General features: G+C 44.3%; 1 protein-coding gene across 1 annotated transcript in view; it reads right to left on the minus strand.

Annotated features, from left to right (window-relative positions):
- The window catches only part of Dhx29 (DExH-box helicase 29), a 46,842-nt gene that overhangs the window by 12,110 nt on the left and 10,049 nt on the right, over positions 1 to 24,683 (minus strand). The window contains exons 3-17 of the mRNA XM_051172406.1: positions 24,177 to 24,290; positions 22,379 to 22,508; positions 21,785 to 21,930; positions 20,061 to 20,189; positions 16,746 to 16,872; positions 16,317 to 16,475; positions 13,692 to 13,857; positions 13,136 to 13,259; positions 10,773 to 11,387; positions 9,817 to 9,960; positions 5,777 to 5,953; positions 5,247 to 5,387; positions 3,860 to 4,004; positions 3,630 to 3,747; positions 2,710 to 2,794 (exon numbers count right to left, since the gene is read on the minus strand). Coding sequence (XP_051028363.1) covers positions 2,710 to 2,794; positions 3,630 to 3,747; positions 3,860 to 4,004; positions 5,247 to 5,387; positions 5,777 to 5,953; positions 9,817 to 9,960; positions 10,773 to 11,387; positions 13,136 to 13,259; positions 13,692 to 13,857; positions 16,317 to 16,475; positions 16,746 to 16,872; positions 20,061 to 20,189; positions 21,785 to 21,930; positions 22,379 to 22,508; positions 24,177 to 24,290 — 2,520 coding nt within the window. The remainder of the gene's footprint in view (positions 1 to 2,709; positions 2,795 to 3,629; positions 3,748 to 3,859; positions 4,005 to 5,246; positions 5,388 to 5,776; positions 5,954 to 9,816; positions 9,961 to 10,772; positions 11,388 to 13,135; positions 13,260 to 13,691; positions 13,858 to 16,316; positions 16,476 to 16,745; positions 16,873 to 20,060; positions 20,190 to 21,784; positions 21,931 to 22,378; positions 22,509 to 24,176; positions 24,291 to 24,683) is intronic.

A 24,683-nucleotide genomic window follows, 5' to 3' on the forward strand; every position in this document is an offset into this window, starting at 1 on the left:
TCAGAGCCAAACATTGGGTGATGTGTAGGGAGCCTTGTGGAAAAGTGGGGGTAAGGAGAAAAGGACCTGAAGGTGACAGGAGCTTCCCAAGAAGACCAGCAGAGCCAGCTGACCTGGGCTCAGAGAGGCCTGCAGAGACTGAAGCACCAACCAAGGACCATGTACGGACTGGACCTAGGCCCCCTGCACAGACGCAGCTGACAGCCAGTTCAGGATTAATGCGGCTCCCCTACTAAGGGCAGTGGGGGCTCTCTCTGACATGGACTCTCTTGCCATCTTTTTCATTACTTCTCCCTGGCAGGACTGCCTTGCCAGGTCACAGGGGAAGAGGACAAACTCAGTCCTGATACAACTTGATGAGGAAAGTGGGGAGGGAAGGGAAGGAGGGCTCCCCTCTTCTGAGGAACAAGGAAGGGGGTGTGGGAGAGGGAGGGAGGGTGGGGCTGGGAGGTGAGGAGGGATGTAAAGTGAATAAATAAATACATTCAAAAAATAAAGTGAATTTTAAGAGAGTAGTGGAGGGAGGGACCAAAAGAAAGCCACTTTCAAATTTAGTTCCAAAATTTAGCTTGCATAATTTTAATTTGCTTTATGGTTTCATCAACTTATTTTAATGAGGTTATTAGAGTTCTTAAGAGTGTGTGTGTGTGTGTGTGTGTGTGTGTGTGTGTGTGTGTGTGCGCGCGCGCGCGCGTGCACGCGTGACTGAGGATGCTCACCCAGGTGTCAGTGCCAGAGCAGGCTAACACTGCCCCCTCTTAGGCCGGAGCTGCAGGCTGTGAGCCTCGCTGTGGCTCCTGGGACGTGACCTTGGATCCACAACAGCAATGTGTGTCTTAGCTGCTGAGCCATCTCTCCAGCCCATGGCACAGATTTCTATTACGAGAAGAGCACCACTCCCCTCAGGCTAGTCTGTCATCTAAAAACTGACAGCAGATCTGGGAACTGGGTCAGAGAATGCACACAGCTCAATAGGACCCTATACAACCAGTCAGGAGGGGAAAAGACATTACTGAGAAGAACGGGTGGTTGTCAGGGCCCTTCACTTCCTGGTTCAGTAAGTCACTTTACTCCTGGTCTCAGTACCTCAGCTGGAAATTAGGAGGTACAGAAACATGGATTTTTAGGTCTAGCTTTAACATTCTTAAGCAGTGATGGTTAAACAGTGTAACCTTGTGCACTTTGATGCTCTTGACTCCCTGGAAGTGAAACAACAGGAAGTCTCGGTCACGTCCCAGAAGCTTCATCTTAACTGTGACTCAGTACTGACTGCTGCTCCCAGGGCAGCGAGGTTCCTGGAACCTATGTGACCATGGACTTTGGCATTGCTGAGGTTCTTTTGTTATGGTGAACTCTTCAAAAATCTTCATTACAGGGAAGCAGATGTTAGCGATCAGAGCACAGCTCAGGATCCCTGGCGTTCTCGGAGCATCATTAGAAACCATCAAACTAATAAAAAAAAAGAGTGAAGTGCTTCGGTGAGGAAGCTCCCCACTTCTCAAAGTGTCTCACAACCTAACTACTGTTTTTAATAAGGTTCAAATCCCGAGAAATTTTTGTAAGAATCTCTCCATTCAGAACCATGGCCAGAGGGAACCAATTATGCCCGTAAACTAAGGCCTGTAAACTATAATCAGGAATTAAAAGCTGGGGCTGGGGACATTGCTCAATGTTAGAACATGTGCACTGCTTTTTTTTTCTTTTTTAAAGACTTATTTATTTACTTTATGTAATTTAGAGCTCTGCTTTTCATGCATACCAGAAGAGGGAATTAGATTCCATTACAGATGGCTGTGAGCTACCATGTGGTCGCTGGGAATTGAACTTAAGACCTCTGGAAGAACAGCCAGGCTTCTTAACCACTTAGCCATTTCTCCAGCCCCTCCTCCCATGACTTAAATAGCTCTTGACATTCAATCTCCTTCATGATGCTTGCTTGCCTGTCTTCTCTCCTTCTGAGATAGGACCCCTCTATATTGCTCTGGCTGTCCTGGAACTCACTATGTAGACTAGGCTAGCCTTAAACTCAGAGATCCACCTGCCTCTTCCTTTGAGTGTTGGGATTAAAGGCATGAGCTACCATGCCTGATTAATGGGGGAAAAGTAGTCTTTTGTCCTTTTAAGGAACGATATATAATGCCAGGCGTGGTGGCCACGCCTTTAATCCCAGCACTTTGTAGGCAGAGGCAGGCTGATGAATCACTGTGAGTTCGAGGCCAGCCTGGTCTACAAAGTGAGTCTAGGACAGCCAAGCCGACACAGAGAAACCTTGTCTCAAGAAACCAAAAAGAAACAATATATGTACTATATTTCCCAACTACCACTCTCCTCAAAAGTCTTATTAGTACATAATATAAATATTGAAATGTCTGAATTAAAAACTATTTTTAAAAGATTTTCTTTCATATGTGTGTGTCTGTGTGCATATGATGTGAGTAAAGATGCCCAGGAAGCCTAGGGGCTTCGAGGGTCCCTGGGCTGGAGTTCCAGGTAGCGGTGAGCGGCCAGGGTGGGCGGTGAGGGCCAAATTGTGGTCATAGACTCTTAACCACTACTGGCCATCTCTCTAGCCCCGGATGCTCCACACTTAACTTTAGGCTCACTGTGATTGTGCTGAGCTGCAGAGAGCACTTGCAGATGCTCATGCATCCAGCACTGACTCAGTCCCTGGAAGATTCTCAGGCCGCATGTATTTGCATCCCGATTTACCTTCCTGATTCCTGGAGGGGGAAGTGTGAATGCTGCTGCTTGATCTTGAGTTGAAAGAACAGAATGCAGAGCTATAACTTCAAATCTGAAAGTTAAAATCATAGTTCTTAGCTAGAGTTTGTCTTTAGAAGACACTGCAAAGAATAACAAAATTTATTTGCATATAGAAAGCAACTTTTAATATTTGATTTTGAAAAAACTTAAACAAATAGAATTTCACAGACTAGTCTAATAAGACCCCATAATACACCTGCCAGAGGGGGTTAAATTTAATGAGCAACAACAGGTTGAGTGTCCCTCTTCTGAAATGCCTGGTTTGTTCCAGATTCTGAATTTTGGACTGTTGATTAGGGATGGGTAAGCTTTTTATGTGAAATAATGAGGTTAAAATGTTTTAAAAGTTCTGATAATATGGTCACCAGGACAAGAGTAATAAGCTACAGCAGAACAGAAGTGGCCACTTAAACCGACACGGCTGCTAAGCTGCAAAACCTTGGTGGCGGTTAGAAGACCCAGTGGGTCAGGAGTTACTGTAATTAACCACAGGATTCTTGGCTCCGGTTAAAAGCAAAAAACCAACAAATACAGTACTAGGTAAAAACAAACAATTGTAGAGATTAAAAAAAAAATGTGTTCGGGTGCTTCCCCTGTGCACAGTGAGCATGCAGAGTCTGGAGGCCAGAAAACGGTGTGGAGCCCTGAAACTAGAGTTGCTGACAGTTATAAGTTGCCAGACAGGCGCTGGGAACCAAACCTGGATCCTCTGGGAGAGCAGTAAGTGCTTTTAACTACTGGACCATCTAGCCAGCCCTACCATGGACACTTTCCACTGAAGTTGAAAAGCCTGAAAGGCCAGAGTTTTAATGTATCAGATCTTCTGTTTTACAATTACAAAGGATATAATGAAGATTTGTAGTTACCGCTCAGAATAAAATCTTCTGTCGTTTGATAGGAGATCATACAACTGTTGAATATGAGCAAGGCCAGGTAAAAAGATCAATACTGCTCCTTCAATATTTCTGAACTGAGGGCTTTTGTCTGAAAATTTAAAATATAAAATATTCAAAATAATATAGAAAACAACATGTAAAATATTACTTAACTGGCTCCAGCTGGCAGAAGTATTTTGTCAAAACAAACAGAAAGATACCTAAATACACAAGAAGCTCCACAATGAGATCCAGGTTGACTTTGTGAGGGTTCATGTAGAGGACAGCATGCTGAGTCCGACTGCTGTACTTCTGGTACAATGGGTTTAACTCAGTACTTGCTCCAGTCTGAACTGGGATGTATTCCTGAAAGAAACCCCAACCAGAGAAAGCTGGAAAAAAAAAGTATTTTTGGGCTATAGCTGTAGCTCAGTGGGAGAGGCTTTGCTTAGCATGGATGAGGCCTGGCTCACTCCCACAGCTGCAAACAGGAAACAACACAAACCAAAGACCAAAAACAAACTGTATTTTCATAACACAAACAAGGAAACAGGGTGCTATCTTTACCAGTTTAAATTAAGTTCTTATTGTTGCCATTACCGCTAAAATACAGAAGTACAATCAGGTAATTGATTATGCTTGAGACAGGTGCTTGCTGAGGTCACCTCAGAGACTCACAGACCACATTCCGAGGAGCTGGGGCTGCAAGTCTGTAGCCCCATACCCTATTTAATGGTAGACACTGAAGAAAGCATCATGAAATTTTATCACTCTCCCAGACTTTAATTTATGAAAGCAAAAACCTATTTATCTTCCCATGCTCACAGAGGAGTAATTGTAGAAAAACATACTATGCTCAGACATGCATTTTTCTGGGCAGTTAAAAGGCATTCAGGCCAAAGAGTCTGAAACAGCTGGAATGTGGTTTACACCTGTTCACTCCTTTATACGACCACCTCGAGTAACAAACGAGGTCTCATCTTGTGTAAAACACACTTCAAAGCCTTTTTCAGCTTTTAACTTTTATCTTTGAGGTTTTAGAGAAATCCCTGTAGATTATACTGTCTTGGCTTATCTGCTTAATTTAAAGATAGATCAATTTTGTGTTTCCAATGGTTTGGATTCATGCACATAGTACAAATCAAGTGACATGGATGGAGTGGAGAGACTGGATCTGGCACCGTTGCTAAGAGGTTGGGGCTTCTGCAGTAATTCTCGCTTGCTCCCTAGAAAACAATTTGCCTGGAACAGCTTTATTACAGATCTAACGTAGGCGCCTCCCAAGACGCAGGCTGCCAAAACGCCAAGAGCGAAGGTCCAGCTTTAGGACAGCGCTACCCTCCTGAGGCACAACAGAGAAACAGCACTAGAAAGGCGGCACTCCAGGAAGCCGATGATGCTGACGCTGTTCTTGATTCTACATATAGCTAGTGGGCCAATGAGTACAAAAGACAATTAAAACAGCACAAGTTAAGGACTAAAGTCTTTGAAACAAGATTAAAAATAGCCTTTAAAATGTGCCCATTCTCACAACTCCCTTGCCCTCTCCTCACCTGCCCTTGCCTCCCGAGTGCTGGGATCAAAGGCATGCGCCACCATGCCGCTTACCTGATACTTTTTTACTCCCCCAGCTTTACTTGTAACATTAATGGTGATTTCTTCCTCCTCCTCCAGGAACTTCTGACAATACTCCGAGTCTCTCTCCAGAACAAAGCCTGTTTCTTCTACAATGTCTTCCAGATGAAAAACCTGTGGATGAGGCACATGCAGCCGTGGGCTCACAGTCACCTCAGCAAATGCCAGTGAATGAAGGACACCAGGGGCATCGTCCTTCGAATGTCACCAAACTAAGTTAGGAGGTGAGGAAAAGCTTTCTGTCAGTGTGACTGGGACTGAAGAACGTACCAATACAGAAGGTCTGTTGTAAAGGCAAACTGGTCTGAATGGTTTCTGTGTATACATACAGACACAGACACACACACAGACAGACAGACACACACACACAGAGACATACACACAGACTCAGACAGACACACACAGATACACACACAGATACACACACAGACACACACACAGACACACACACACAGACACACACACACACACACACACACACACACACACTACAGACCACCTACCTCAACAGGGTAACTTCTTCCCGAGATTCTGAGAATAGGACAGTGTGTGAAGTATGTGGAGAACTTGTCGCTGTCCACGGTGGCGCTCATCAGAATCAAGTGTAGGTCAGAACGCTTCTGCAAAATTTCCTTCAAGATAACGAGCAGGAAATCGGACTGGACACTTCTCTCATGGACCTAACGGAAAGGCAACATGATCAGTCACATCTGGGGCCTGGGAATAAATGATCTGATGCTTAAATCTACTAAAAGTTAATATGCGATAGTCACGTCATGTGGGGTGAGTAAGCTGGATGTTTCAAGTCAGGCTCGTCTTCAGAATTGGAACTATACTTATTCCCTAACCCTGAAGCCAATGGAAAGAATTAGCATATGTTTAACGACAGCAGCAGGACTCTACAGTAGAACCACTCAGACGTGGGTGACAGGATCAGGCTACCTCCCAGATAGCATTTGGAAGCACGCGTGACTCCTGACTCTGTGCTACGCACACACAGGCATGTTATCAGCATTACAGAAGACAGATGGTTCATCACTAAGTAGAAACCTGAGCTGAGCAGCAGGGATCTGACCAGGTTTTTATCACTGTCCAAAAGGATTTACTGCCCTTCTGACTCATGCACTTAAAGAGTGACTGTAAACTTACTACAAAGCACGGATGATGTAAGGAGGATGCTCTAACTTTCTGTGCTCTTACACATCTGTCCTAACTTGTAACAGGTTACAGCAGCACACGAAGAGGAAGTACATCAAAATAAAAAGGAACTTTCACAGTCGGCTTGGAAGGCGGATAATAGTGCCTACGCACTCATGCCTGGGGACCAATTCTTGGGTTCATCTCTTGGCTTCACCACTTACAGTATGAGTTTTGGGAAGTTATATAAATATCTGTGGGTCTACTTATTTTTTCATAAAAATAATGAAACTTTCATGGAGTTGTGTGACAATCAAAGGACACAATGAAACACGCAGAGAACAAAGCCTAATAGACAGTAAGAGCCTTGCTTGTGGCGTATGCTGAGACTTAAAACGCAATCGAGACAGAAGGTATTGTATATACTGTAAGAGAGCTTGCCAGTGATGCTGAGAGCTGATGGATGAATTTGAGTGGTGGCGCAGAGGAAGAAAAACAGGATGAGAAAGGGAAGGAAAAGGAGTTAGATCAAGGGAAAGATCCATACATCAAGCCACAACGAAGGCATCAAGCCCTGAGTTCAATTTCTAGAACTCCAAATAAACAAGGGGCGAGGGAAACAGCCCCCCAGTGCTCTAGACTCCTGGCTGCTCTTACACTCCAGCACCCACGTGTAACCCAACCCCAGGGATCTGATGCCCTCTTCTGGCCTCGCAGGCGACAGGCATGTGTGCCTCAACACCCACCCCACCACACAAGATTAAAAACCCAGAGTCATAAAACAGTTCATAATATAGCTGAGGAACCAAATCACAACAGTGACTTGAGCCCTGATGGGAGACATGCAAGAGAGCAAGCTAGAGCGGGGCCTAGGGGTAGCCATGCAAACCAAGACAGCACCACTAAGGAGTGAGACCGCAGTCCAATGAGCCTCTGCCTGCTGACTACATCATCTTAAAGCGGATCATGCGCTCTACGTCTTATCTGTAACTCAAAAACCAAGAGCCACAACAAGGTACCTGGAGCTGGCTGCTCATGACATCACACACCTTCACTATCAGCACTCTAGAAGCTGAGGCGGGGACACTCTGAGTAAGGCCAGGCTGGGCAGTGTAGACAGTGGCACACAGAAAAAAAGCAACTCTGGCTACAATGCAGAGAACGACAGCAGGAATTTAGTTCATGAGATGTTGTAGTAACTAGAAATACTGCTGACAAAAAGTAAGTCCACTGGATGTGGGGGAAAGTGAGTGGATTTAAAGGAGAACAAAAATGTCAGATGCTTTTACTTTGGTGGTTGGCTAGCGATGGTGGGGTTCCCTCACTGGGGCTGAGGATAGAGGGGTGGGGCGAGTTATGAGGAACAGCAGGGAAGGGCATCCTGAGCTTTGGAAACTCAAGTTCCCAAGGGTGAAACTGTCTGGTAGGCAGCTAGAGATTTACGTCTGAAGGTCAGGAAAGAGATCCAGTGGATCGTAGTGATTTGAAAACATCAGAAAGATGAAAATGAACTGCAGTCAGGATCATATGATAGAAATAATAAATGTGTAGCATTAATTAAGCACACCTCTTACTGGTGGCCGGAAAATAGAAATATGAGCATAGGTAGCTATGAAAATTACTTAGATCCCACACCAACTGTAAACTCTAGCAAAGCACACAGTTCCTAGTAACACAGCCAGAAGAGGAAGTGTCCTGAAAGGGGCCTTGCTGATGAATTTCACTGAGACTTTTTCTTTTTAATGTAAAATTTTTACTTTTTAGAGATTTAGTTTTATTTTATGTTTATACAGAGGCCAGAAGAGGGTATCAGATCCCTTGGAACAGGAGTTACAGATATGATCTGGCACGTGGATGCTTAGAAATGAACCTGGGTCCTCTGGAAGAGCAGCAAGTGCTCTCAACTTCTGAGGCATCCCTCCAATCCCAGATTTTATTTTGAATCATGTGTATGTGTTGGGGTATGTGCATGTAAGTGCAGTTGCCCACAGAGGCCACGCAGGTGCTGGGAACTGAACACAGAGCCTCTGCAAGAATTCTTTTACAATATATACATCACCTTCTGTCTTGTGAACACACACACACACACACACACACACACACACAAGTATATACAATACCTTCCACCCCACAAGAAAAAAGGGTCCTTCAAATGAAAATTAATTTCGATCATCTATTTAGTACCAGAACATTAATTAGATAAAAAACTCTTCACCTAAATTTGTCTAACAACAAGAAAATGGTTAAATATATTGAAGACATTCAAATTATATTGTGCTGTAAACCCATTTAAAAATCATGGTTTTATACACTAGTGACATAAAAGAATCGTAAACTAAATAGACATATGGAATGCAGCCAGAAAAAAGCATGAATTAAGTGATGAAATTCTTTCTTTACTGGATTGTGAGAATGCAATTTTTATTTTTCCAACATTTCCTAACCAAAAAAGTGGAAAGCAGCCTATAGAGTAATCTGTCAACTCCAAGTCAGTGAGTGAGCCAGTGTGGCGTAATCTCCTGCCTGTAATCTCAGCACATGGGAGGCAGAGATGGGAAGGCTGATGGGAGGAGGCAGCCTGTGCTACACAGCACGACCCTGTCTCAAAACACCCCAGCGGATGACAAAACGTTTACTGCTTCATTTTATATTAGTACATCCGACTCCTCTTTTCTTTGCATGGTGAGATAGTTTCACACTGTTCCATGCTGGCTAGGAACTTGAGGCAATCCTCCTGTCTCGGCCAACCAAGCACTGAGATTTTCAGGTGTCAGCTACCCTGCCTTGCTAGAAAGATTTAACAATACTTTATGAAAGAGAAACTGCTATATAGCTCTTCTTGGAAAAATAAAATACTAGCAAATTAGTTTACTTGAGTAGGCTGGGAGTCATCTGAAATTGTCCTAACAAATGAGGCATAACTCAAGTGTGCACTCAAATTTGATTTGCACAGAAGAATATTTGGAGAAAAAAATGCATGCTGCTGATTTCTTGCCATCTGTAAGAGTCAGACAGGCAGTCCTGGAACATGTCAGTGTGGGGGCTGGGTACCGACAGCGAGGAAAACAGTGTGAGGGCACCTGGGTCTGGGCCTCCAGCTACACTAGTAACCTCCGTGTACCGCAGCTTCTTCCACTGTACAGTAAAAACATCTATCCCACTGTGCTGCCGGACGAGCAAGATGGACATGTGCTTGTGTCTGTGTGGTCCTTTGAACGGCATCAAGCACACAGCAAATAGGATACAACACTCACTAAGCAAATGCATTAACATAAGACATTTGCTAGATGCAACTAAATCATTAGATGGGTGGATGGTAAGCAAAGTGTTAGCTAGTGTCACCTGCATCATCTGTTTAATACAATAGGCTTAGAATTGATCTGGACGCAATTATAAACCTACTCACCTCATCTACAATGACATGAGACACATCAGTCAGAAGACCATCTTCCTGAAGTTTCCTCAGCAAAACTCCTGTTGTGCAATACAGTAGCCTGGTAGATTCACTGGCTCGAGATTCCATCCGAATCTGGTAGCCGCACAAAGAATTCTGCGGGAAGAACAAACACAGTGGCCATAAAAGCTCTCACAGGTGAGCTTGCAACCAAGCTACAGAGCGTGCAGCATGGGTGCCATGTGGTGCAATAGTCCAGGCATCAAGACTATCAAGAGTCTATTCTTTGCAGGATGTGGTGGCTCACACCTGCAGTCCTAGCACTTGGGAGGCTGAGGCAGGAGGACCACTTTGAGTTTAAGGCGAGCCTGGATTACACAGTGAGTTCCAAGCTGTCTTGGGCTATAGTATAAAATCTTGCATCAAAAAGTAAAAAAAAGTGTACTTCTATGGTTTCCAATTGTAAGAAGCTATAAGATTTGTTTATAATTTTAAATTTTATTTAGCGTTCATGAGTGTAGGCTCATGCAAACTATGGTGCACATGTGGAGACAGGAGGATGACTGTTGGTTCTCTTCTGCCATCCTGTAGGGTCCGGATTCAACTAAGGTCATCAGGCCTGTGCATAATAACCTCTACCTTCTAAGCCATCTCTTTAGCCCATCAGTTTGTTTTTGTTTGTTTGCTTGTTTCTTTGGGAATAATCAAATATGTTTATCTACTTGCTTTCTTTTTCTGATCACTGAAAAGAACGAAACCTCTTAAGGACACATTCCACAGAAAAGACTTAGAGAAACAATAAGGCATATGGCATACTGAAGTAACTCTGAGTTGTCCCTAGCCTTTGAATGGTAAGTATGCAACACATCTGAGTATTCAATTGTGAGGACTAGTATACTGTGTAGGTTCCCAAGAGCAAAGCAGAGCCGGACTGCTCCTCGAAGCGTGGAGGGGAGAACAAGCCTTACCCTTCCTCCAGGTCCGTTTTCACAGCCCAGTTCATCACACACCCTGGTGGCTAAACTCACAGCTGAGATTCTTCGGGGCTGGGTGCAGACTATGTTACATTTCCGTGCTCCACACTCATTCAGAAGCAAATCTTCCAATAGGAAGTGTGGCACTTGAGTGCTTTTGCCACTCCCTGTTTCACCCGCCACGACCACGACCCGGTGCCTTTTAAGGGTTTCCACAATTGAATCCCGGTGTTTGAACACAGGCAGCTGCTGTCTTTCCTTCAGCAGCTTCTGATACTTGGGTGTGCCTTGCAGCCTCCTGAAGAGGCTCCTGACAGGCTCCAGGTCTTCTGCGCTTGATGGCTCCAAGGAAAGAGCAGAAAGATCCTCATCTGAAACTAAGTTTTCCCAAGATTCCTCAGGATCTTCAGAGCTCTCTTTTTTATTTTCAGAATGCTGCTGCTGTAGCTGCTGCTGCTGCTGCTGCTTCAACTTACTCAGAAGCTTAGCAATGAAAAGATCACGTGGCTTATTGGTTTCCATTTTATTCAGTTCTTCTTTTTTCTTTTCTTCATCACTCCACTCCACCCAAACATCTCGGTACGTGGGAGGGAGTAACTGATGAACAGACTGAAAAGGAAAACAGCAGCTAAGTTTTACTGTGATGACTAGGTACCAAAATTCAGTAAGTGAGGACTTACGGTAGGTGACTGTATCTTAAAATGCAGCTTTATCCTAAAACTTTAAAGTCATTAATATAAGTGATTCATGCATAGGCTATCGATTCACAGTCAGCTTTCTCGACTTAATGGCTATGTGACTATGTGAGGATAAGTTAACATCTCTGATTTCCGTCTCTGCACTTAAAATTAGCTAACAGAGTACCCGAATAGAGCATGGCCAACTATGGAATGATTGTTTATTAAGAATTCCCGCAGGGGTGCTATGTAATACATAGATGAGTCATACAGCATTTGGAAACACAAAGCTGCCTGTGACATCTGGCAGTGGTATAGTGCTGTAAGTCCAAGCATTTTATTTTTCTTTATTTTTATTGTTATTTTTTCTTTTCTTTTTTTTCTCTTTTTCTTTTTTGGTTTTTGAGACAGGGTTTCTCTGTGTAGCTTTGGCTGTCCTAGACTCACTTTGTAGACCAGGCTGGCCTCGAACTCACAGCGATCCACCTGCCTCTGTCTCCCGAGTGTTGGGATTAAAGGTGTGCGCCACGCCCAGCTTAGTCCAAGCATTTTAAATGGAACCTTCAGTTATCCTACTTCCCTGTTATGAAAGAAACTACAATTATCTCTGTGACATCAATGGTCATTTTTATCAATCACGTATAGCTTATGATATTTTTAAAGTTACAAAATGAGAGAAATAAGACAATATGAACTTTGGCAGAGGTTGGGAAAGAATAACTGTTTGGACTCCTACTTACTCAGTGGTGGTTTGAATGACAACAGCCCCATAGGATCCTATGTTTGAATGCTTGGTGCCCAGTGAGTGGAACTATTTTGAAGGATTAGGAGTTGTGGCCTCATTAAGAGTGTGGCCTTGTTGGATGAAGTGTATTATGGGAGTGGGCTTTGAACTTTCACAGCCCACACCAGGTCTAGTGCTTCCGTGTGTGTGTGTCTCTCTCTCTCTCCTCTCTCCTCTCTCTCTCTCTCCCTCTCTGCCTGCAGCCTGCAGATCAAGATGTAAAGCTGTCAGCTCCTGCCCCAACACCTTGTCCAACATAAACTAAGCCTCTGAAACTGTGAGGAAGCCCCAACTAAATGTCTTTTTTACAAAACAAGTGTTGCCATGGCCATGGAGCCTCTTTACAGCAATAGACACTGACTAGGAGACACACTTAATATAAAAAGGGATGCTGGCCATCTGTAATGTAAAGAGCTTCTTCCGTCAGCACTACTTTTTCTTTAAGTTCTACGCACATAATTAATATAACATAAAAACTGAACACATGAAACCACTTATTTATATTTTAAGGTTGAAAATTTGAGTTTTATGGGACAGTTTTATTGTAGAATGGGCATCTGTTATCCAAAATACTTGAAACTACAAGTTTTGGATTTTAGACTTAGGGACACTGGCACATACACACTAGAGCTAGACCTTGTTTGAACACATTCTGTTTGCTTTAGATACACTGTCCATAGAGGGCCTGAAAGTAATTTCATGCAATACTCTTAATAATTTCATTTAGAAAATCAAATCTCTTGGTGCAGAATCTTCTACTGTGGCATCATGTCTGGGCTGAGAAGGACTTGGCTTTCAGAGCCTTTCAGACTGTGGGGTTTGCATCAGGGATGCTCAGCGTGCTTTGCCATCACTTCACAGTGACGTCTGAAGCATCGAGGCCTGAAGGGGCTCACCTGCCCTTTCACTAGACGGTAAAGGGCTAATGTAGCTCCCAGGTGCTGAGCTTGCATGCCGTCCTCTGTTAAGATTGTAGGACACACAACCAGCACATCATCTTCAGATCTGACAACCTTTACCCTAAAAAGAAGCATAAAAATAACAATAAGACCTTTAAAGAACTGATAAGGTCAAACAAAAAAGTGAGTAAATCATTAACATCAAACCTAAACCTACATGGGTTACTTGAGTATTCCCATGGAGGGGACTGCGTCAGACAGTGACTCATAAGCAACATGAACTGGGAATGAGGGACTGAGTCTCGTAAGTGCCTACTTGCTTTGTGTTTAGCTTTTGAGATAGGGTCTCACTCTACAGGCCAAGCTAGTTTTGAACTCACTCTGTAGCCCAGGCTGGCCTGAAACCCCTGCCTCAGCCTCCTAGGTGCAGGGGTTACAAGCATGAACCAGGAAGCCCGACATCTAGAAATGTTTATATACTTTACAAGAAATAGAAAGGTTTTTAATTTCACATTTTTTCTAAAAGTTCATTCAGTTAGCCAGAGAAACATACCTACATTTCCAGTATCTACCTACTGGAACTTTCTCAAAGGAAGGATTTGGACTCTTGGGAAGATTCTTCCTGACCCAATCGATAAGAAATTGTTTGGGAGATTTTCCAGTCCAGCTTCGAGCAGTGTAGTCAAAGTTTCTTACATCATGGGGTTCTTTCTTTTTACCTTAAATGGAAGGCAAAGACTTGTTCTTTAACAGTGGTAACAGCAATATGAACTCTCTGTGGAGCAGTCAACTTGCTCCCCTTTTGGGAACAGCATTTCTGAGGAGAGCAGGTGAGGAAGGACCAGACAGAGGGCTGGTCTTCTCTAGATGATGCAATCCTCTTCATAAACTGGACCACAGGGCATCCCGAATCTTTTGTTGTTGCTGCTGTCAGTTTTGAGACAGGGTCTCCCATGGCCCAGGAAGACCTGCAACTTGCTTTGTAGCCAAGGATGATCTTCAACTCCTCATCCTCCTTGTCTTCTTCCCAAGTGTTGGGAGCGGAGGTGTGTGCCACCACACTAGCTGACCTCCAGGACCTTATGCATGGTCACATGCACTGAATGACAAAATATGGTAGGATGTCCTCCATGTAGTTACTGGAAAAAATATCTTGGATACCATTTCTCTACTTAACACAGCCATCACTGTCAACACCCGCTGCAGTGGCTCCCTGGTTCATCTAAAGTTAAGAACTCATTCTTGATAGGTGCCCTAAAGGGCCTTTGTGGCCCACCTATCCTATGCCTTCCCTTCCTCATGTGGTGATCACACTGGCTATACGAGTCGCATCTTAAGCGCTCAATAGTCATGTCCTGTTAATAGCGGCCACATCAAATGCCACAGATACAGCACATCTCAATTACAGAAAATCTGCTGACTAGTGATGCTACACACTCGCTATTCCCTAAGACTTTTAACTTACTAGCTCTCTTCTTTGGAGGGTCTTCCCACCAACTCGCCACCAGGCTGATACCTGACTACTTGTCAGGCTATCAGATTATCCTCAGAACTAATATTACCAGCAAGGCGGCCCCAGCTCAAATTAGATCTCTCTGCTCTAGCATCCTGATCATTACTATTATTACTACTATACTTTAAGTCATGTCTGTGTGTGTGTGTGCACATGAGGACAGATGCCCGCAGGAGGGTGTCAGACCCCCTGGGTCCTGAGTTATGGGTTGTTTCAAGCCACCAAAAGTTGGTGCTGTGAACTGAACTCAGATCCTCTGGAAGAGCAGTATGTGCTTGTAACTGCTGAGCCATCTCTCCAGCCCTACTCTCTTCATATGAAAAGCCTGTATTCTCTGAAAGCACATATCATGATTTAAAACTATCTGTGCTTATATTCCATAAAGACTACACAAATAAGAGAGACTGGGCTATTTTGTTCATGTAACTCCTTTTTTTACACAACCATGATTCAATAAATATTACTGAACAAATGGATAACTGTGAAAAGCCTGCCGTTTACTATAGGAGGGACATAGGATACAATCTGATGAACATGCAGAGAACTTGACTAGCATGTACAGCAGCACACAGAGATGCACGAGCACCCAGATCTTGGGGTCGTGGAGGACTTATGGAGGCAAAGGAACAGTATTGTTGGAGTTGGACCTTGGCACGTGGGGTAGCAAGCTAAGCAAAGGGCCTGTCTGTCACACAGCAAGTGTGGCCAGAATCCTGGGAAACAGAGTGGAAAGATATAAGTGAATCAGAATTCGAAGCTCTCAAATGCCATCAAAGGCTTTGGGCTTGTTACTGATGTCGCTGAAGGTTCTCACTGGAGGAGCTGGGGACACGGCTCCATTACAGCACGCCTACTGCATGTGCAGGACCCTGAGTCTGATCCCCAAGATTAAAAGAACAGAAGCAACAAATAAAAGAGTTAAAACACAGAACTTGCATTTCTATAAGCTCTCACTCATATTTTCCAGAAAGACAATGTCCTAGCTTGCTTTCTGTTGTTAAATAGCACTGACTAAAGACAACTTTGTGGAAGGAAGGTTATTTGGCTTACAGTTCCCAGGTCACAGTCCATCACTTAGAGAAGCCCCGGCAGGAATTCACTACCAGCCAAGGTAACACAGCAGAAACCCTGGAGAATGTGGCTTGCTAGCTCACCTGGCTCACTTAGCTAGCTTTCTTGCATCGCCACTGGCCACCTGGCAGAGAGTGGTGCCCTCCCAGTGGGCTGGAACCTTCTACATCAATAACCAATGAAGAGAACCCCTCACAGACATGTCCGAAGACCAATCTGATAAAAATGATACCGTTTTCTCAGGGACTGAGGAGATAGATGACTGTGGCTATGGGCATACATTGCTCTTGCCGAGGACCTGACTTTCGTCCCCAGCACCCAACTGCTTCTACTGCGGCTCTAGGGCATCCGACACCCTCTTTTGGCTTCCTTGGCACTCGTTTGCACAAACCCACACACATGTGATTTGAGGCAGTGTTGACAGTTAAAGTTTAGGTCTGGAGAGTGAACCGGCAAGAGCTGGGATGACATCTCTGTGATGATAAGATGCTACACAAGTGAGCCATCAGAATTATTAGTCTAAAAATAAAAACCCATGAAAGAATAATTTCACTGTCAAAATGCAAAGCAACAGTCATGCACCTCTAATTTTACCTTTCTCTTCTTCAGCAGCAGCTGCAGATTTTTCAAACAAATTAAAGTTTAAAGCACTTTCACTGTCTGTGGCTGGAGGCGGCTTTTTCCTTTCATTTTGTTGATGTGAAATCTTTATGGCTGGGTTGAATACCGGATGGTTTTCTAAAGTTTCCATTTCTACCAAGAAAAAACATCTAGTTTTATCTATTTGCTCCTTATATTTTTTATTTTGCAAATATAGTTTAAAAACAGCATGTCACTGGGTGGTGGTGATGGATGCCTTTAATCCCAGCACTCAGGGAAGCAGAGGCAGGTGGATCGCTGTGAGTTCAAAGCCAGCCTGGTCTACAAAGTGAGTCTAGGACAGCCAAAGCTACACAGAGAAACCCTGTCTTGAAAAAAATAAAACCCAGGAAGTTTCTAGAAGTAAACATTGGAAGTGCTTACCTCTTTGAAATTTTCTTATTTTCTCTTGGGTCTCTTTTTGGCCTTGCTTGTTTTTCTCTTGTTTAAAGGTAGCTGCTTGCTCCTTTGCATCCAGAAGTTTGGCTGCAAGGTTCGCGTACCTTTGATTCTTTCCCAAGTAAAATGATAAAGAGAAAATAAAAAGTCTAAGAACAGTTTTATCTGTGACCACTACATCGTGCCAAAACCTATGTTTCTTAGACCTGGCAAATCTACTTCTAGAACTTTTCAGAGAGAAGTGAAACAAATGCAAGAGACATAAAAGGGTGGAGGAAAACTCAGAAAACACAGGCTGTAACTTCTAATGAGCAAAAGCTCCAGGGAAGAGTTCAACTCCTTAGTTAGTAAAGGGCATCAGAGTAGAAGCGAGCAGCGTATGGAGAGGAGGCACCGGCTGCTGCTGTGAGTGCAATGGTGACATCGCCACAGCTTTTATCTCTACACGTGCCCATGTATTTGTAACACCCGAGGCGCCTTGCACAGTTAAACCTCGATACCTGTGCTCACGTTATTCTTACTCCGAACCACAATCCTAATGTTCTTTGCTCATCTCAGCTCTTGTATTCTTTAAATTTCACTTCTTTTTTTTTAAGTTTTTTTTTAAGACTCTATTTATTATGTATACAGTGTTCTGCCTGCATGTACACCTGAACGCCAGAAGAGGGCACCAGATCACATTATAGATGGTTGTGAGCCACCATGTGGTTGCAGGGAATTGAATCCAGGACCTCTGGAAGAGTAGACAGTGCTCTTAACCTCTGAGCCGTCTCTCCAGCCCTAAATTTCACTTCTTTAAAGTTCTCAGCCAATGTTGCAATCAGAAGACTCTCTTCTCTGAATTTACACTGCCCTACATAAAGGTATATATGCGTAATTCTAATACAGGCCCACAACTGAGACTCTCTCTGTACAGGCTATAAAAAAGGAAGTGCCTAGTCTCCCTACCACTCTAGTTCTAAACGTTAATAAAAGGTGTTGTGTAGCTCTTGTACAAATGTGTGTCAATATTTTTCTTTTATGGAAATGGATCCATCATATAACATGTGCTACTTTCTAACTCCTACCACAATTTCTCTATCCATTTACCTAGGACCGGCAGGGCTGCGTGCAGAATTTGGCAACTGTGAATAAAGTGACGAATAATAATTACATACAAAGTTCTCATTTTTCTTCAGTCAATATCTATATATACAATTGCTGGGTCACTGGACCTGGCAGTGGCATTCCAGGCTCTCCTCCCAGCTGTTGGCATGCAATACTGTTCAACTTTCCGGTGGTCTCCAGGTTTATGGATACACTAGAGTAGGTAGGCTGGGGAGGAAGAGGGAGGGGCCTGTATCTGCTCAGACACGTGGGAACCGCCATCCATTTCAGCATGGCTGTTTCAGGGTCACCCATGTTCTCTCTATACTCCCGACTCCTGCTCTGTGAGTACACCTAATAAACTCACTGCCCGTGCAACCCCCCAGGTGTACTGTGGCAGAACTGAGACTTGTCTTTCCTGAGACCTGCTTTGGTTAGTTTTCGGTCATCCCACCTCAAGGTAGCATCATGTGGCAAGAGGGACCTCAGCTGAGAAAATAATCCCATCAGCGCCTCTATGTAAGTCTGCAAGGCTTTTTTTTTTTTGGATTAATGATTGATGCAGGCAGGCAGTGCCACCCATGGCCAGGTGGTCTAGAGTTGTGTAAGAACAAGCCACGAGGAGTAACCCCGTAAGCGGAGCTCCCCACTTCAGGTCCTGCCTTCCCTTCCCTTCAGGGAGGGACTGTTGGAATAAGCCCTTTCCTCTCCATGCTGTTTTTGGTTGTGGAGTTTATCCCAGTAATAGAAAGCAAACTAAGAAGGAGTGAGTAGGTGCTGTTTTCCCTTCCCCCTGAGAGAGAATTTTAGTGACAGTAAATGTGTGTTTAACTTTATGATGAAGGGTCTGTATACCCCATTACACTCTCCCTTAATCTTGGTATTACTCATCTTTAAGTTTCAGGCAACATATAGTGGAATTTCATTATAGTTTTCTATTTTCATGACTAGTAACATTGAATATTTTAACATGCTTATTGGCCACTCACAATATTTTTGTGAGGCATCCACCTTTAAAAAGTTCTTCATATAATTACAGACACTTCTCTGTCTCTTGCATTTTCTTCTTGTAACTTGACTTCTTCACTGTTAATGTTTTGGATCTTAAATGTGTCTCAAAGGCCCCTATGCTAAAGGCTTCATCACTAGCCTCTGGCAGTAGAGCTGTAGGAGATGGGGCCTGGTGGGCATCCCATAAGCAGGGGTGCACCCTTAAACTGTAGGAGATGGGGCCTGGTGGGCATCCCATTAGCAGGGGTGCACCCTTAAAGCTGTAGGAGATGGGGCCTGGTGGGCATCCCATAAGCAGGGGTGTGCCATTAAAGCTGTAGGAGATGGGGCCTGGTGGGCATCCCATAAGCAGAGGTGCACCCTTAAAGCTGTAGGAGATGGGGCCTGGTGGGCATCCCATTAGCAGAGGTGCACCCTTAAAGCTGTAGGAGATGGGGCCTGGTGGGCATCCCATAAGCAGGGGTGCACCCTTAAAGCTGTAGGAGATGGGGCCTGGTGGGCATCCCATAAGCAGGGGTGCACCCTTAAAGCTGTAGGAGATGGGGCCTGGTGGGCATCCCATAAGCAGGGGTGCACCCTTAAAGCTGTAGGAGATGGGGCCTGGTGGGCATCCCATAAGCAGGGGTGCGCCATTAAAGCTGTAGGAGATGGGGCCTGGTGGGCATCCCATAAGCAGGGGTGCGCCATTAAAGCTGTAGGAGATGGGGCCTGGTGGGCATCCCATAAGCAGGGGTGCGCCATTAAAGGGGACACTGAGACTCCAGAGTCTGCTTTCTGTCCACCAGATGAGCAGCTCTCCTACCCAACACTGACATCACCTGCATTACCTGTCTTACTACAGGCCCAGATAATGCAGCCAAATAATCCTTCTGAAGCCGGAAGCCAAGGTAGACATTTCTAGCAGTTTGTTAGCAGTTTAAAGGTGACCCCTTCGCTCTTCTGTCAGTGGTGGAAAGCTAACACATTCAGCCTCACATCTTTGCGTTGCCTTAAGAGACCTGTCTTTCCTTCACAGCTGCTGGCTTCCTCTATATGAGAATATGCTTGGGATTTCTTCTACTACTCAAAGAATTTAACATACGAACTGCACATAACAGTCACTTCTCTCCAGTTCACAGGTGAGAAAAACAAAGAATAAATAAGGCTAAACATTGTGCCTGGTAACACCCAGGATGCTGGGGCCTGATGCAGAGGTCTACTCACAGGGTCAAACTTTTCTTCATCCTCTAAGCTTTTAGAACCTTCACTTTTTTCTTCTTCATGTTGTTGCTCTGCATATCTCAGAATCCATTCTTTCATATTTACTTCCATAGTTTTTTCTTCCTTTTTTGGCTAAAAAGAGAAAACAGTATCTGAAATACTAAGTTAGAAAAAAAAATTCAAACTATTAAGCTCTACTTTGATTAGTTCTTCCTACTATAAGACAGACGTTAAAAACTGACAAAGTCACGTTATTTGACATGTAGCAAAGGCAAACAAACCAAGCATTTTTAAAGCAGTCTACATTTACAACAGCCACAGACTATGATCACTCACTTCTTATGATCCCAGCGCCATGGCGGCTGGGGCAGGAGGATTATGAGGTTAGGTCACCTGGGATACTTAGCCAGTCCCCACCAAAGATCAAATCAGTAAATGATAAAAGTGTGTCTGCCTTTATGTTTATGCTGTACGTGTATCGCTTTATAGGAAAAAGCATCGAAGTAGCATCCTTGAAAGCTGAGCAGTGCTGGCGCAGGCCTTTAGTCCCAGTACCTGAGAGGCAGAGGCAGGTGGATCTCTAGGAGTTCAAGGCTAGCCTGGTGTACAGAGTGAGTTTCAGGACAGCCAAAGCTACACAGAGAAACAAACAAACAACCCCCAAAACAAAAACAGCAAAAAAGAAAATAGCATCCTTGAGAACGAGTGTTGCTGACCACATTTGATGACATACAGAGTAGCTAAGAGAAATGTCCTAAAGAATGAACCCCCCAGTACCCCAGCATTTATGTCACCCTGCACTGCTCTTACGCAGACTTTGGGCTGGGCCACGTGACTTGCTTCAACCAATACGACGTTATCAGACGTGCCTAAAGCAGAGGCTTAATAAGAATTAACCCATACAGGCTCATTAACCTTGAAACACACCTGGACCCACATCTGTGGACTCAACCAACCTCAGGCACTGAACAATAGTGGCCGAAACCCACGGACCTGTAAGCCAGCTCTAACTAAATGTTTTCCCTTATAAGAATTGGTGTGGTCATGGTGTTGTCTCTTCACAGCAATAAAACCCTAACTAAGACACTCTCTCTCTCTTTGTTGAGACAGTGACTTATTATTTAGCTAAGCCAGCCTTACCCTAGTAACCCTCCTGCCTCTGCCTTACAAATGACAGAATTATAGGTTATGTGTCACCAATCCCCAATTTTTTTTTTTTAATGTGTATGCCACATGTGTATTGGTGCCTGTGGTGGCTATCAAATTCTCTGGAGCTGGAGTGACAGGTAGTTGTGAACTGCCTGATACAGTTGCTGGGCACAAAACTCAGGTGCTTTAAAAGAGCAGCAAGTCCTCTTAACCACAGAGCCAGAACCCTAAATATTTGATTCTTTTGTTAGTTTGTTTTTTGAAACAGGGTTTCTCTGTGTAGCATTGGCTATCCTAGACTTGTTTTGTAGACCAGGTTGGCCTCGAACTCACAGAGATCTGTCTGCCTCTGCTTCCCCAAGTGCTGGGATTACAGGTGTGTGCTACTGTGCCCAACTAACTATACAATTCTTTTTTTTTTTTTTTGAGATAGGGTTTCTCTGTGTAGCCTTGGCTGTCCTGGACTCACTTTGTAGACCAGGCTGGCCTCGAACTCCCAGCGATCTACCTGCCTCCCGAGTGCTGGGATTAAAGGCGTGTGCCACCATACCCAGCTAAATATTCAATTCTTAAATTACCTTAATTTTAGGGTCTTCTTCCTGTTTCCTGGTTTTTGTCTGCAACGAAGGAGACAGAGCAGCCTGTGCTTGTGGGCACTGGAATCTGGGCCTACTTCTAGGCTGTTGTTCTTCAAACTCTTGACTGAACCCTTCAGGAAGTGCATCTTAAAGCAAAATATGTTGGAGATAAATATGCGTACCACACACCAGCCACACACACACTTAAGCACGCACATAGCCCCGTCAAGATTCAACTCCATTCACCCTTAGCTCAAGAAAAATCCCAGGTGAAACAGATTTAAACGTCAAACTAGACGTGTGTGCCCTCATCAGATGACCGCTAGCCTACTTCTAGCTACTATTTATTTTTCCTCACTAATTAAGCTCCTAAATCTTCTTTAAAAAGACATTGACCCTTCTCACTTGTTGGCTTTATGGCTGTATCCACCATCAATTACAAAGCTTTCCGTACTTCAGGTCCCCACCAAGGGATATAACCACCACCTTCTGCTGAGTTTTTATTTATGTAGGAGAGCCCTAATTTTTCACCAAAAATCCAGAAGGAGACATAGCCTGCCTTAGAAAAGGAAATAATTATGACAAGACTGTTACCATCTGAAAGATTTAAGCAGAGCCAATCCAAGGCAGAATGAAGGTCACCTCCATACAAGAGTGTATTGGTCATAGCATCTTCAATGTCCTTAGTCTTAAAGGAAAACGCTTGTAAAGCCATGTATAAATCCTATCAAAGAGAAATATAAGTTACATTTGGAGTGCTGGGAGGTAGCTCAGTGGGAGAGAATATTCTTAATGTGCTAAAAACTCTGGGCTCAATCTACAGCACCCCCAAAATGAGACAGAAAGAGAAGAGGAGGGAGGCTGGAAAAGGAGGGAAACTTTAGGGTTAAAAGTCAAATGTGCTCATTATATTAAGACTTCAGGAACTTTTTTTTTTTTTTAGTTTTTTGAGACAGGATCTCGCTATTATATAGCCCTGGCTGTCCTGGACTCAATGTATAGATCAGGCTGGTCTCAAACTCAGAGATCCACTTGCCCTTGACCCCCAAGTGCTGGGATTAAAGGCGTGCACCACCACACCTAGCAGATTTATTAAAAACTATTCAGCCTTTTCTTAATTTTACACAGTCTTGTATTTAAATTTACTTCTACAGCAAGATATTTAAAGAGCTGAGCAGAACTGGTTTCAAATTCAGATTCTGCTTATTCTGAGACTTACTAATCAATAACTTTATGCTCTCATCTGCCATTTTCCAAGTCTCAAGTCTTTTCTTTGAAAAGATCAATTGCATCTGTCTTGTGGGACTGTCATGTCAGAACAAGTAAGAACACTGCAGGGCAGAGTGTAACATGCAGGCGCTCACCAATGCAGCTGGGGAAGGCGCCTCCCATGTGTGTCAGCACTCTAGTGTGTGCACTTGTAGCAGAGCCATCCTCCCTGTGTGTCAGCACTCTAGTGTGTGCACTTGTAGCAGAGCCATCCTCCCTGTGTGTCAGCACTCTAGTGTGTGCACTTGTAGCAGAGCCATCCTCCTGTGTGTGTGTCAGCACTTCAGTGTGTGCACTTGTAGCAGAGCCATCCTCCCTGTGTGTGTGTCAGCACTTCAGTGTGTGCACTTGTAGCAGAGCCATCCTCCCTGTGTGTCACTTTAGTGTGTGCACTTGTAGCATAGCCATCCTCCCTGTGTGTGTGTCAGCACTTCAGTGTGTGCACTTGCAGCAGAGCCATCCTCCCATGTGTGTCAGCACTTCAGTGTGTGCACTTGTAGCATAGCCATCCTCCCTGTGTGTGTGTCAGCACTTCAGTGTGTGCACTTGTAGCAGAGCCATCCTCCTGTGTGTGTCAGCACTCTAGTGTGTGCACTTGTAGCAGAGCCATCCTCCTGTGTGTGTGTCAGCACTTCAGTGTGTGCACTTGTAGCAGAGCCATCCTCCCTGTGTGTGTGTCAGCACTTCAGTGTGTGCACTTGTAGCAGAGCCATCCTCCCTGTGTGTCACTTTAGTGTGTGCACTTGTAGCATAGCCATCCTCCCTGTGTGTGTGTCAGCACTTCAGTGTGTGCACTTGCAGCAGAGCCATCCTCCCATGTGTGTCAGCACTTCAGTGTGTGCACTTGTAGCATAGCCATCCTCCCTGTGTGTGTGTCAGCACTTCAGTGTGTGCACTTGTAGCAGAGCCATCCTCCTGTGTGTGTCAGCACTTCAGTGTGTGCACTTGTAGCAGAGCCATCCTCCCTGACTTGCAGGGCTGCCTCTGAATTGTCCCTAACAAATACACAAGATCCTAGATTTAATGCCCACCTTGGAAGGGAGGAAAAACAATGCCACAGTTGCCAGTGTGGGCCATAGAGGGATCCTGCTGCAAAGAAGAGACTGGCGGCGGTGGGACGTACCTGTAACTTTTTAGCAGAAAGTCTTCCAGAGATCATTCCCTTGTCATGATTTTGCTTTTTATGTTCATTGATCACACCAATAATTCTTTGCTCTAGTTTATTATTAATTACCACCTGTTGAGGTCAACAAAGTTTACAGTAATCAGAAACTAAACTATCAAACACTGTGTGCAAGCCATACGGCTGTTTTATATTGCCTTGCTCCCAACCAGACCCAGCATTTTAGGTATAAGGAGATACAGTCGTTAGCTTTCTTTTTGGAGTTACCATGTACTTGACCACATTCCCACGACATACTTAAGGAAAAATGGGATATGGAAAAACATCACATAAGCAAGGGGGAAAAGCCTCTTAGGCACATGCCTCAGATCCCTCTCAAAGGTTACCAAGCCCTGCCCTACGGCATTAGAATCCTGAGGGTCAGAACCCAGAACTCTGCCCAGCAGGCAGCTTCACGGGCTGAATACTACACAGAACAGGGACGTGCCAAGTTAAAGTAAAAACCAC

The sequence above is a fragment of the Acomys russatus genome, chromosome 30 (genome assembly GCF_903995435.1).
Source record: "Acomys russatus chromosome 30, mAcoRus1.1, whole genome shotgun sequence".
NCBI classification, from domain to species: Eukaryota; Metazoa; Chordata; class Mammalia; order Rodentia; family Muridae; genus Acomys; species Acomys russatus.